The 14,526-nt window shown below is 53.2% G+C and overlaps 1 protein-coding gene across 2 annotated transcripts in view; it reads left to right on the forward strand.

The window, feature by feature from the left end:
* MLLT1 (MLLT1 super elongation complex subunit) overlaps positions 1 to 14,526 on the forward strand; it is a 78,830-nt gene that overhangs the window by 4,264 nt on the left and 60,040 nt on the right. For both annotated transcript variants that reach the window (XM_049876575.1, XM_049876576.1), the window contains exon 2: positions 8,883 to 9,063. In XM_049876575.1, the coding sequence (XP_049732532.1) occupies positions 8,883 to 9,063 (181 nt within the window). The remainder of the gene's footprint in view (positions 1 to 8,882; positions 9,064 to 14,526) is intronic.

The raw sequence follows: 14,526 nt of genomic DNA on the forward strand, positions 1-14,526 counted from the left end.
ATCCAACAGTTGGATCGATTGACGACTATTGATTTTTGAAGTCATACCAGTTGCCGTCAAGGGGACTGTAACTCATGGCTACCCCAGGTGTGTCAGGGTAGGACTGTGCTCCAGAGGGTTTTCACTAACTGATTTTTTGGAAGCAGATCGCCAGGCCTTTCTTTCGAGGTATCACTGGGTAGACTTGAAGCTCCAGCCTTTCAGTTAGCAGCCAAGCATGTTAGCTGTTTGTACCACCCAGAGAAAAGGCTCTACTTAAAGTTTGAATTTGGAAACAACTGCCTTGTAATGATAAGAGCCCTGGTGGTGCAGAGGCTAAGCACTTAGCTGCTGACCAGAAGGTCAGTGGTTCAAATCTACCACCCACTCAGCAGGATAAAGACGTGGTAGTTGGCTTCTGTAAAGATTTACAGCCTTGGAAACCCTATGGGGCAGTTCTGCTCTGTCCTCCCGGGTCACTTTGAGTCGGAATCGGCTTGATGGCGGTGCGTTTACAGGCTGTATAATGATTTAGGGTGTTGTTCTAGAAGGGTAGGTTTGTTTTTAATGGCTATGACTGTGAGTAACCCCCTCCCTGCAGCCACCGAAAAATGCAGTCTAAAAAAGTCCAGAGAAGTGTCAACGTGTGGTAGAATTTTTAGTTCGCTGGCTCGGCTCTTGCCCCAAACCTTGCATTACAAAGCTCGGCCTTCCTCAGAACACTAACTGAGAATGCCCGGATTCTCTCTTCCCGCAACTCCAAAGCTATTGCCTGGACAGTTGCCCTGCCAGCTTTTTGTCCTAGAGTTGGCATGTCGTGAAGGGCTTGAGGGCAGGAGCCAGAGTCCAGCCCTGTTCTTGTTCACGTCCGTTGTAGTCTCCAGTGCACAGTTTTGCACTTTTTGAGCTTCACTGAACGTTCGTTAAATGCGAGTGGCTAGGAACTTATCCCTCTGTAGCCATTGTCACCTAGTCTGGCGCCGGGTGCCGCTACTGGGGTTGTGTTCGCTCAGAGAACTCATGAGACTGCACTTCTGCTCCCTGGAGAGCCCAGGAGGCACCTGGCATGCCATTTGTACACCTGGTTTGCCCGCGTATACCTGGCTGGCATCTCGTAAATACATGGCCTACCCAAGGCCGCCCTGGCAGTTTGGTGGGGTCAGCCTTACCGGGAACCTGCAGACTCTTCAGGACAGGGAGTATGTTTGCTTATCCACATGGTCCGTGCTCTTCACAGAGAAACTCTTTGAGCCCTTCCCATCCTTCATCATCAACCTTGTGCCCTGGAGCAGAGGGACAAGGGCAGATGCAGCCAGGAGAAGGGAGGGGGTGCTGGCCTGTGCGCCAGGGGTTGACAACACGGCCTCCTCATGCAGCTGTCAGCAGGGGGTCCCCACCTGCTGGCAGACAGTCCTCTGCTTTTGAGGGCTGACAAAGGGACAGCCATTACTTCCTCATTACTCTCGTGTCTGATTCAGTGTCTGCTCCAGAGAGCCCCCGACCAGGTCTGTAGGGAGAAGGTTCTGAAAAGAGTATTTTATTTGGTTTTGTTTGGCCATCACTCCACAGGACTCCCCAAGCGCCATTTTTTAGTGCTGAACCAGCAACCGTGTTCTGCCCAGTGGGATTGGAGCAGTCCTTTAGGCTGAAGAGGGCACAGATTTCTCAGTGCGCTCTCCTCCCAAGGGTGGGGGGGGGGATTGTCATCAGGGGGAGTTAGGTGCAGGAGCCCAACTCCAGGCCTAATTGTACCACTTGGTGATCTGCAGATTCCCAGGGGAAAGGGCACCTGCTGAAAGAATTCCCACGAGAAAACATGGGGAAGTCTTACAGATAACCCAGTTGTTCAGGACCTGTCTTCTGGGGCCTGGGGCAGGCTCCTGGGAAGCGGGAAGGAACTGATCAGGAGAGGGCTTTGGGTTGTTTGGAGCTGGCTCCTTCTGTGTCAGGTGCAGGCCATCATAGTCCAAACCTGGGGAGCGCTATACCAATGAGTTACCATCGAGTTGACTCCAACTCATGGCGACCCCTTGTGTGTTAGAGCAGAACTGTGTTCAGTGGCTGAGTTTTTTGGAAGTAGATTGCCAGGCCTTTCTTCCAAGGCACCTCTGGGTAGACTCAAACCTCCAGCCTTTGGGTTAGCAGCTGAGCGCATTCATCGTTTGTACCACCACGGGTTCCTGAGATCTATACTTGAGTGATGAAGTGCCTGGAAGCTGCCCTGCAAGGTTTAGGATTCCACCCTTAGGTGCCGAGTGCCCTCTGCCAATTGGCCTGGAAAGAGGGCAAGGCCTAGGGCAGGCCCTCTGCCTGGCTTCACTGCCCCCTGATGGCTCATGTACCACTTTTTGATGACTCCCCAGAGTTTAAATGGTCATTCTCTGGGGCAGGCCTGGACTTTCCCCCTTTGTTCTTGGCTTTTGTTGGGGAGTGGATTGGCCAAGGTGCTCCCCAAAGGACCGGGAAGTGGCCGTAAGTGGGGCCAGGCCCCGGATTGCTTTCAGCTGTCGATTCTGGTGGTTCCACAGCGTGCCCTCCCAGCAGCAGGCAGTGCTGGTGTCTCGGAAGAACTGTCCGGGGGATGGGGAGGCTGCCAGGTGGGAAAGTTGGGAGACCAGCTGCTGGGACACACGCGATCCATTCAGTCCTGGAGAGTCATCTGCTAAGGCCTTTTTCCAGGCACCCTTCCTTCCTAGGGAGATGGCTAATTGATCTTCAGTCCTTTGGTGCTAACGGACGGGGAAGGAGCCCTGGTGGAGTAGGGGAAGGAGGGGACGTACCCCTTGGATGTGGAGTTGGCTTTTGCTGTTGTTGTTAGGTGCCATCGAGTCAATTTTGACTCAGAGACCCCGTGTGACAGTAGAACTGCCCCACAGGGTTTTCTAGGTTGTAATTTTTTAATCTTTGTGGGAGCAGATCGACAGGTCTTTCTCCCATGGAACCTCTGGGTAGGTTTGAACCACCAACCTTTTGGTTAGCAGCTGAGCGCTTCACCACTGCGCCATCAGGGCTCCTCCCATGCTGATAAATTATCGTGAGTCAGTATGTTAAAGTAGCTGGCCAGGGCTCGGCAGTCACGCTTCTTGTTCTAGTTAATGTAGCCTGAGTGTCTTGTTGAATCAGTGAGTTTCTTTTCTTGTTGGTATGGCTCAGAGTCTGTGTTATCCTACCGTCTTTCTTGGAAGAGTCCAGCACTGAAGGGAAGGCCCCTGGCCTGGGTGCCCCAGCGTGCCTGGGGTAAGAAGGCTGGGCGTGTTAACTGTGAATCTGTTGACTGGATCTGTGACACGCCCTGAACCGGGGGTGTCAAGGCAGAGGTTGGCGCCCGCCCCCGGGCATAGTTGCCGCCCTGGTGGAGCTGTGGGCACGGCCTGCTGGCTGGCTGCAGGGATGGCCTGCCCGTCCCGGCTTCAGGACCTTCCTGTTGACTTTGGCTGCGAAGCTTATTTTGGCGCCGACGTGTTCCCCCTCTCCGATGGCGCTGTGGTCTTCCACTCTTTCACAAAACTGCTTTGCCACTTGTGTGCCCTGGGGAGGAGCCCCAGCCACTCAGAAATGCCAGGATTTTGGCAGCTGGTTTGGAGAAGAGACGGTTTCATTATGTAGGAGGAGTTAATGCCAGAGGAGGAGCCCTGGTGGCACAACAGTTAGTGTTGGCTGCTAACTGAAAGGTCAGTGACTTGAACCCACCGGTGGCTCCTCAAGGGAAAGGCGGGCGATCAGCTTCTGTAAAAATCACCACCTGGGAAGCTGTGGGCAGTTCTGCACCATCTTACAGGGTCGCTACGAGTTAGAATCAACTTAATGGCACACAACAACGCCAAAGACCCCGAAGTTGATTTCTGTACAGGATTGTTGCTGTTAAAATTGTATGGGATTCGTTTTTGCCTGTAACCTTCCCAGCGATTCAGGAAGCCTCTTGGCAAAGCAGAGGGCGATACACATAAATGGACATGATGACTGCAGCTTATTAACCAAACCAAACAAGCCAAGCCCACTGCCATCGAGTCGGTTCCGAAGCGTATTAGGGAGAGTGTAAGTATTGTCCAGGAGTCCCCAGGGGGTGCAAATGGTTAAGCACTTGACTACTAACCGAAGGGCTGAGGCTCAGGTTCCCCCAGGGGCACTTCAGAAGCCAGGCCTAGGAGTCTGCTTCGAAAGGGTCGCAGCCATTGAAAACTGTCAGCGGTCAGAAGCCACTCGATGGCAGCTGGACTTAAATACCGATTGGGTTTTGTTGTCGCTGTTGAAGATTGTCTGTGTGCAGCGCTATTCAGGTGATGCGGTTGGTTCTGAGCAGTACTCGTTTGTCCAGACGTTTGGCCCCTCATCGCCAGGCCTTTCCTCTGAGGTGCCTTTGGTGAGCTCTTTCCACTGGAACGTTCCGTGTTTCTGTCAGTGTATCTCGCCCAGGCCTCTCCCCTCCCGCCATCTGTGCTTCGTGCTCATCCCCGCAGCCTGGGCCCTGGACTCACTCAAGTCTCTTCCTCTTGCCTCCTCACTTGGGTCCCACCAGTCCCCCCACTTCAGGCTCCAGCACCCTCCTTTTCCAGCCCCTCTCTTCAGTCGCCTCCTAGCAGGTCTCTTGTGTGTTTTTCTCCTTTCTGCCATTACTCCAGGCTGTAAACAGGTCCCTGGAGTGCTTTCACTCAGATCCCGTTTCCTCATCTCCCCCGTCCACTCACAGCTGGGCGTCATCTCTGCGGGGTCAGATCTAAACGCTCCATCAGATCCCCGCTCCTCCCTCAGTGTACCCGGTCCTTAGGTCGTCACTGCTCTCTTTCCTGTGGAACCCCAAGGGGACTGTTGTCTGGTGCCAGGGGAATGTTTTCTCCTAGCCCTTGTACCTGGCTTGCTAAGGACCCAGAGCCCCAACCCTCTCACTGGCCCCTCCACACCTTGGAATCACCCTAGTCGTCTTCTGTTTTTTATAATAAAAATATTATCAATCATTTCTAAACTCATTTAGCTGCTGCTTATTTTCTTTTCTGAATTTTATCTGTGGTGAAAATATAACAGACATGCAGCCACTCCACGTTTCCTAGATGTGCGTTCACTGATGTTGGTTACGCTTCTCGCAGTGTGTCGCCGTTCCCGCTGTCTCCCCAGTTGTTCCACCACCAGCGGCTCAGACTCTGTCCCCTGACCTCCTCCCCTGTGGTCTAGCATTGCTGTTGTCACCGTCATCTCCTATGGCTAATTCTTCCAGAGAGCGCACTGCTTCAGGAGAGCTTTCTTCACTAGTTGAGCTAGACTGTGCTTCAGTTTAAAGATGACTTCATGGGATAGGTTCGGTTCAAGGCCTAAAGATTATCTCAGGGTAGTAGATTTGGGGGTTCCCCAGTCCCAGTGGGTCCAGTAAATCTAGTTTCTGTAAGAATTTGAAATTCTATTCCCACGTTTTTCTCTTTTTGATCAGGATCCTCCCATGGGTCCTTGATCAAAACGGTCCGTACTGGAGGCTGGCACCATCCGTTCTCCTGGTCTCGGGGCAGTGGAGGTCGTGGAACCACCCTGTTCCGTCTGCCAGTTTGCTCCTTCCATCCTGGAAAGCCGACTCAGAATCGCTGCTGGGCAGGCGCTCAGCTGTAGTGAATCCAGGATCACTGAGGCCTCAGGGCCGTGGCTCCGAGTGAGACGGAAAGGACGGACAGGCTGTGGTCCCTGCTGGCAGAGACTTCACAGGGCCTTTGGGGGAGACAGCAGTGAACAACTCAGGTGCGCGAGGCACAGGAGATGGGCGTGTGGAGCTGGACGCTCACTTCCGCAAGATCCAAGGGAAACAACTCATTTCTAGCGTGGAACTCAGAAGGGGCTTTGGAGGAAGCAGCTTTTGAGCTGGGACTTGAGGGACGAGTAGGATTTTGGAGCAGAGAGATGAGTCCAGGGCATCCTAGGTGAGGAGTAGGAGAAACGAAGGCAGGCAGGAGTGAGCGTTGCCCGTGTGTCGGGGGGACGGCTGGCCATTTGATTTAGGAGTCCCTGTGCGGTGCAGAAGGAATGCTGGTGGTGCAGTGGTTAAGCGCCTGGCTGTTAACTGGAAGGTCGGCGATTTGAACATACCAGCTGTTCTGCAGGAGAAAGGTGTGCCAGTCTGCTTCCATAAAGATTACAGCCTTGGAAACCCTGTAGGGCAGTTCTACTCTAATCTCTAGGGTCACAATAAGTCAAAATCGACCCAATGGCAGCAGGTTCGGGGTGGTGTAAACAGTTAACACACTTCCTGCTAACAGAAAGGTTAGTGGTTCCAGCCCACCCAGAGGCTCCTCAGAAGAAAGGCCTGGCCATCTCCTGAAAAATCAGCTGTTGGAAACCCTGTGGGTCACATTTCTGCTCTGACACACAGAGGAGTCCCCTGAGTCAGAGCTGATGACAACCGCCAGCTATTTGCGTTAGCCAGATATAGGCTGTGTGTGAGGAGCCCCGATGGCGCAACGGGCTGCTTACCAAAGTTGGTGATTAAAACCCCTGCAATGGTTCTGCAGGAGAAAGCCCTGGCGAGCTGCTCCCGTAAAGATGACAGCCCAGGAAACCCCGTGGGTGGTTCTCCTCTGTCACACGGGTGGTGTGAGTCGGAACTGACTGGGTGGCACCAACAACAGCACACGGTGTGTGTATCTCCTGTGTCTCTAAGGCACATCAGCAACGTAGTAATAGCTTCCGCGTATGTGTGTGTGTCCTCTCAATATGTGAAACCTACACATGGCCTGCAAGATACACTTCTGACTCTGAGAGGGTTAAAGTGGGAAGGTGTGAGCCTCAGGTGGGAGGAAATGCCCAGGTTTGGGGGGGGAGTGTGCCGAGGAGTTTGAACTTTCTTCCAAGGGAGCGGTGAGCACTCACAGCTTTACCGTGGTGGGTGCACTGGCAGCCAGCCCCACGTGACCGGCTTTCCTCGTGATACCTGGTATTATGTGTGTGGAGAGCCCCAGGGAGAAGGGTGGACAGTAAGATGACCACTTAGACGACATTGTAGGCCTCTGGAAGTGGTGAGGTCCGACCCAGGGCAGTGGGATTCCAGAGAAGAGCCAGGTCCTGGAGGGGCAGTGACAGAGATGTACATGGTCCCCGAGGGCAGCTGGCAAGAAAGAGAGAGGGAAGGAACTGACTCAGAGTTCTCCGATGGGGCGGGGCAGGGAGGTGGCCAGCAGAAAGGGCCTGCGGAGCGGTGCGAGTGGGCGCTCAGCTCTGGGAGTCCCAATCCGTTCCTGGTTATCTTGGCACTTAGAAACAAGTGTCCACTTGGTGTGTGTCTTCTTGTAACATTGTCGTACTTGATACTAGCTAGAAGGACTGTGTCTATTTGAGGTCCGGGAGGTTTCTCCACTCCGGAGGGGATGTTTAGGATGGGCTCCCTGTCACTGGCTTTGGCCCGAGGTGTTGAGAATCCTTTGAGCAGTGTGGCTCTGTGTTCGGTGGACTGGAGTTGGCACGAGTCGCTTTATGTTTCAGGGAGAGTGTCAGTCTGGTGCATCACAGAGGGTGCGTGGCTCCTGAGGCCTCTGGCCCACCTGTGACTGGTCACCAGCCACACCAGACTTGCCTCTCCATCCTCACTGGGAACCACCTTCTGCCTTGAAAACCAAATGCCAGTGTTTTCTGCTGGTGGTTTAGATGACTGTCTCCAGGAAGAATTCCATAGGATGAAACAGAATGAACGTGCTTTTATCGGGGGTATGTGGCGGGATGGCAGAGTGGCTGAGGGAGTGGGCCCTCGGGTTACCCGGACCCCTCTGGCATCTGGTCCCCACTCCTTACTCGCCGAGCGACTGTGGTGTGTGGTGTAGCAGTTCACTCTTGGAGCCACGGTTTCCTCATCTGTAACATGAGGTCATGGCAGTGTGGTTAGCACAGTTGTATCCTGTAGATTCTCACTAGGATTTCAGCTACAGACAAGGTCCTGACCCCCGAGGAGTTTACATAATAAGGGAGTAGGTGAGCAGTTGGAGGCCCTGGGTGGTGGTGACGGAGCATACGCGGCTGCTAACTGAAAAAGTTGGAGCTTCAGCTCCACCCAGAGGTTCCTCAGAACAAAGGCCTGGTGGTCCGATTCTGAAAAATCAGCCCTTGAAAATGCTATTGAACATAGCTCCACTGTGACACACGTGGAGTCGCCAGGAGCCAGAGTTCACTTGGCAGCAACTGCTTTAGATGGGCAGTTAACAGGGTGATCTCTGACAGTGATAAATCCTGAGAAGAGCACCTAATGAGATGAAGAGTAACAGAGGGTGGTGGGGTACTTTCAGATTGGGTGGTCAGGGTAGGCTTCTCTGAGCAGGTGGCCGTTGAGCTGAGACCTCAGGCCCAAGGGGAGCCAGCTAGAGGGAAGTCTGGGGAAGGGCATCCCAGGCAGAGGGAACCGCAGGGGTGAGCTTGGCTTATCTGAGGACCAGCACGGAGAGCAGGTGGTCCGAACAGGGAGAGTGAAGGGGGGACTGGAGATGATGGGTGTGGGCCATGTGGGGCCTCTCGTGGGCTTGGTGGAGATCACGTGAAGACAGCACTTGGCACAGGCCTGAAGAGCCCTGGTGGCACAGTGGTTAAGTGGTCAGCTGTTAACTGAAAGGTTGGCAGTTCAAACCCACCCACTGGCCCCATGGGAGGAAGTCTTGGCAATCTGCTCCTATAAAGACTACAGCCTAGGAAACCCTGTGGGGCAGTTTTACTGTGTTACACAGGGTCACTAAGAGTCAGAATCAACTTGACAGGACCCAACAACACAGGCGGGGTGTACTGTGAACACCCTGGGAGCCGTTAGCGTTCTTCCTGTGGATTTGGAGGTACCACTCAAGCAAGAGTCTCTGTATTTAACGGGGCCAGTATGGAGTGAGTGTGCTTTACGGGAGGTGGGTGGGCCAGCCTGCAGCTCCACCCTGACCCTGTCCCACCTCTCTCTCCTGCAGTGCACTGTCCAGGTCAAGTTAGAGCTGGGACATCGCGCCCAACTGCGGAAGAAGCCCACCACGGAGGGCTTCACCCATGACTGGATGGTGTTTGTCCGTGGCCCCGAGCAGTGTGAGATCCAGCACTTCGTGGAGAAGGTGGTCTTCCGGCTCCATGACAGCTTCCCCAAGCCCAAACGCGGTGAGTGGCCCCAGCCCCGCCACCCGGGCCCGCTCGGCTGCACCCCTTGTCCCAGGTGCTCTCTTGATGGGCCTGGTAGACGTTGCTTAGCAAGGAGGTGGCCTCTCCTGCTGTCTAAATGGCCCTTCCCCTTCCTCCTCCACTTGGAGCATCAGAAGCCGCGTTCTCCCTCAGCTGTTGAGCTAGTCGTAGGAAAAACTGAAAGGACACAGTGACCGCTTATCGCATCATTATTTAAACTCTGAGAAGCACGGAGCTCATAGCCAGTTCCCTTTAGCTGGTGAGTGGGACGAGTGACTTAGAACCCGCAGATGAGTAATCAGGAAATGGCTCATGGGGCCCACAGTGATTAGAGACACTGGTTTCAGGATTCAGGGTGCTCAGGGCCACACGGGGGGGCTCACTGTCCCTCACCTCACCGCCTCTCATGTCACCCCCCCACCCCATGGCCTTCACTCAGCAGAAGGGCCTCCCTCACGTGTTGAGCAGATGCTGTGACTGCCTGTGGCGTGGTGGTCCTGCGCCATGGAGGATGCATTCTGATGGGACAGGGGATGGGAATTCATTTGGCTTTACAGGGATCAGGAGGAAGAGGCATGTTGGGTGGGACCTGGGCGGGGACCTTGGGGACGAGGTTGGTGGCTGTTCTGTGAGTCCCGTGGGGGCGGACTGTCAGGGGTGCTCACCTTCGTATCTACAGTGTAAGCACAGGGCCTGGCACAGTGAATGTTTCTCCAGTGAACACGTAGATAAAGGAGTGAGGGACTTCCCGCTAGCAGAGTGCCTCAGGGTAGGGGGGACCCTGCGCTTGGTGGTACAGTGGCTCAGGTGGCCATGAGCAAGTGGATGGCCTCAGGCCGAAGCAGTAACACGAACAGGGATCCCCTGGGTGCTCGGCCCTGTGCGTGCAAGTGGCTGACAGTTTACAGGGGGAAATGATGTATGTGTCAGAAGTAGTGAAGTCAGCTCGAGATTAATTTTGGCTTCAAAACCCCTCATTTCTCCTTAAATGAGTCTTCACCTTCTCCCCTTTTCTTTCCTCCCTTTCTAAACCTCTCAGAGATAGCAGATATGGTTCCTGAGAATGGCAGATATTTATAAAGCACTTACTACTAACAAGGGAGGGCGGTGATGACTCAGTGGAAGAATGCCCGCCTTCCACATGAGAGACCCGGGCTGGATTCCCAGCCAGTGCACCTCTGCACAGCCCCCGCCTGTCTGCCAGTGGAGGCTTGCCTGTTGTCGTGATGGTGAACAGGTTTCAGTGGAGCTTCCAGACTAAGACGGAGTAGGAAGAAAGGCCTGGCGATCAGCTTCTGAAAAGCAGTCATTGAAAACCCTGTGCGTCACAGCCGTCCAGTGTGCAGCCGATCATGGGGATGGCGCAGGGCGGGTTCTGTTGTGCACGGGGCTGCCCTGAGTCGGGGACTGCCCCAAGGGCAGCAACAATAGGAAGGAAAGCCATTCATTGAGGACTTACTGCTAAGCACTTTTCCTTTGCAGAATCTCATTTCATTATCTCCAAACCCTAGTAACCCTTTTCAGTTTCTGCGTCTGTAAAGATGTGCAGGCAGGCTCAGAGGGCCCAGTAAGCTGGCTGTGCTTAAAAGCAGGGGTCAACAAACTCTGGACCGTGGGCCACAAATGCCTGCTGCGTGTTTTTATTGAGCACCAAAACCAGTTGTCACCGAGTTGATTCCAACTCATGGTGACCCTGTGTGTTTCATCATAGAACTGTGCTCCATAAGGTTTTTGTGGCTGTGCCCTTTTGGGAGCAGATTGCCAGGCCTTTCCTTCTCGGCACCTCTGGGTAGGTTCGAGCCATTAACTTTTCAGTTAGTAGTACAGTGCTTAACTGTTTACGCCACCCAGGGACTCCTTATTGGAGCATGTTGTTGTTAGGTGCCGTTGAATTGATTTGTACTCATGGTGACCCCACATGAGAGTAGAACTGCCCCGTAGGGTTTTCCTGGCTGTAATCTTTATGGAGGTAGATCACCGGGTCTTTCTTCTGAGGTGCTTTTGGGTGGGTTTGAACTTCCAACCTTTCAGTTAATAGCCCAGCATTTAACTGTTTACGCCACCTGGGACTCCTTCTTGGAGCACAGCCACACACGTCTGTTTGGTGTTGTCTGTGGTGTTGGCTTGCGAGCCCAGTGGAGCAGAGTGGTCCCGACTCCTGCTCTGTGCCCCCCTCTTCTCTGCGGGGCCTTCTTGGCTTTCTCTTCCGTGGAGGCTCTCCTTTTCCATCTACCTCACCTGTCCTCTCACCTGTTCATGAAGCACCAGCTGGACCTGGGATGGCACTGTTTATTTCATGTTCACTCCCCAGCACGTCAGTCACAGAGCGGCTACCAGAGGAGTGCTCCCCAGTACATCAGTCACAGAGGAGACTCCAGAGGAGTGCTCCCCAGTACCTCAGTCACAGAGCGGCTATCAGAGGAGTGCTCCCCAGTACCTCAGTCACAGAGCAGACACCAGAGGAGTGCTCCCCAGCGTGTCAGTCACAGAGCAGACACCAGAGGAGTGCTCCCCAGCATGTCAGTCACAGAGCAGACACCAGAGGAGTGCTCCCCAGCATGTCAGTCACAGAGCAGACACCAGAGGAGTGCTCCCCAGCATGTCGGTCACAGAGCAGACACCAGAGTGCTGCCCAGCACATCAGTCACAGAGCAGCTACCAGAGGAGTGCTCCCCAGCCCGTCAGTCACAGAGCAGCTACCAGAGGCAGTGTCAACAGTGTCTGCTTCCATCAGCCCCAAGCGGTGTGCCGTGTGCCTTTTGCTATGCGTGTGTACCTGTGACGTGGGTCTTCCCGGCATCCTTGTGGGCAGACGTGGAGGCTGAGATCCAGAGTGGTCACTGACCTGCTTCAGGCCACGTAGATGCAGCAGAACCTCCAGGCACGAATTCCTGAAAAATGGGGCAAGGGGCGAGGCTTACTCTCGGACTGTAAGCTTGTGGGCAGCGTTTAATTTGAAGACCGGAGCACACACAGACAGCAGCTGCATCAAATATATCAGGTGGCAGATGTCCCTTCGTTCCTTGGCTACTTGTTGAGTAAAACAACTTTGCTGGGTGGCATCTAGCCAGTTGTCAGTGCAAGTGAATTGGGCTGTAAGAGTGAGTAGATTCCTTTCAGAATTGCAGCCTCTGAAGTAGACCTCGTGTACTTAACCGGCATTTTGTCTCTCATGGGGGCACCCCATCCGTCAGAGTGGAACTGTACTCCATAGGGTTTTCGATGGCTGATTTTTGGAAGTAGGTCCCTAGGGTTTTCTTCGAGATGCCTCTAAGTGCAACCTTTCGGTTATCAGCCAAGCGTGTTCGTTGTATGCACCACCCAGGGACTCCTTTATCAAATACAGACCTGTTATAACAAATCAGGAGGAGCCCTGGTGGCCCGGTGGTTAAGCATTCGGCTCCTGACGGAAAGGTCAGTGATTAGAACTCAGCAGCGGTTCAGCGGGAGGAAGCTGTGACTGTCTGCTCCCGTAAAGATTACAGCCTAGGAAACCCTATGGGGCAGCTCTACTCTGTCCTATAGGGTTGCTGTGAGTGGGAATTGACTTGATGGCAGTGGGTTTTGGTTTTTTTATAACATAGAATAGTCACGTGTGTGATATGAAGCTGTTTTTTGTCTTGTCAGCAGGTGCTCTCCCCAGGGGCAGTCTTTGTAACCACTTTGCATTCTGCTCTGCGTACTTCTTGAACATCAGCTGAGCTGCTTCTACGTGTGTCTTCTTGATTTTTCCGATTTTAACAGTATCTATTAACTTTTACCAGCATAAAAGATAAGGCTTTACCACAGACTACCCTTGTTCCCGTCTTCTCTGAACGTTTTATAGTTGATTGTTTCTGCTTTGCTAGTCATTGTAATTTTGAATAATGTGGTGGTTATGAATTAGGTTATTTTCTCTCCACTGCAATTTGTGTTGAAACCCTAACCCCTATACCTGTGGTTTGAACCCACCCAGCAGCTCCGAGGGAGAAAGACCTGGCGATCTGCTTCCATAAAGACTATTCCTTAAAGAACCCTATGGGGCTAGTTACTCTGTTGCCTGGGGCTACTGTGAGTCGACTGTCGCCTAATAGAGACAACATGCCTGTAGTCCGGTTTGGAAACAGGATCCTCTTTGTTATGTTAATTTGATCACACCCTGGAGAAGGTGTGTTCTAAATCTCATCACTTCTGAGTTACAAGCAGAGCCCGTCAGGCACAGATGCATACAACCTGGGAAGACAGTTGACCTGAGAATCTACAGGGAATGCCCGGGGCCACAGGCAAGGAAGGAATCTACTCTCTGAGTCCTTGGTTTGGGCTTTGAGCCTCCTGAACTGCGAGACGATAAATTTCTCTTCTCTGAAGTCACCTACTTGTGGTGTTTGTGTGACAGCAGCACTGGCACACCAAAACGGGTGAGCCTGTTTGTCCTGGGACCTGAGGTCTTCCATGGCAGTCCTGTCATCTCTGTGGGATGTCCTTTTCTGGCCATCAGATGGTGGTCTCAAGTGCAGTTTCTTCTCTCAGCACACCCGCACAGCCACGTGCTCCTTAGCCCATTTCCCAGTTCATTTTTCTCCTTAGCTCCGTCTTAACGTATCTCTGTCTTGCTTTTTATCACATTTAACCTTACACACACACACACACACACACACACACACACTTTCTCTCTCTCTCTGCCCAGGTAAGGATACAGTCATTGTTGGGTGCCGTCAAGTCGATTTTGAATCATAGTGACTCCATGTGACAGAATAGAACTGCCCCATAGGGTTTCCTAGGTTGTAATCTTTATGGGAGCAGATCGCCAAGCCTTTTTCCCACGGAGCTGCTGGGCAGGTTCGAACCGCCGTCCTTTGGGCTGGCAGCTGAGTGCTTAACCATTGCCATCAAGTTGATTCTGACTCATAGCGACCCTATAGGACAGAACTGCCCCATAGGGTTTCCAAGGCTGGTGAATCCTAACTACCAACCTTTTGGTTAACCACTGCGCTACTAGGGCCCCAAGGATACAGTAGGTGCTTATTAAATATTTGTTGAATGACTGTTGAGGTTCTTACGCCATGCCGACTCTGTTGGTGTCTCCACATGGGAAGGTAAGGACATCAGCGCCCCATCTTTCCCTGAACTTTTGCCTCCCCTCCTTGAGAACTGCACTTGACCTTGTTATGTTGTTGAACTGGAACCCAGACTTCTGCTCCCCGATTGCAGACTGACTCTGAATGTTGGGAACCAGTAAACAGCATTGACTTTCTTGGCTCTGAGCGTTCACCACCACTGTGGTGGTTCAGTGGTGGAATGTTTCCTCCCATGCCGGAGACCCAGGTTCCGTTCCTGGCCAGTGCACCTCATGCGCAGCCGCCACCCGTCTGTCACTGGAGGCCTGCGTGTTGCTAGGATGCTGAACAGGTTTCAGTGGAGCTTCCAGACTGAGATGGACTAGGAAGAAAGGCCTGGAGATCT

The sequence above is a fragment of the Elephas maximus genome, chromosome 3 (genome assembly GCF_024166365.1).
Source record: "Elephas maximus indicus isolate mEleMax1 chromosome 3, mEleMax1 primary haplotype, whole genome shotgun sequence".
In the NCBI taxonomy this organism is placed as follows: Eukaryota; Metazoa; Chordata; class Mammalia; order Proboscidea; family Elephantidae; genus Elephas; species Elephas maximus.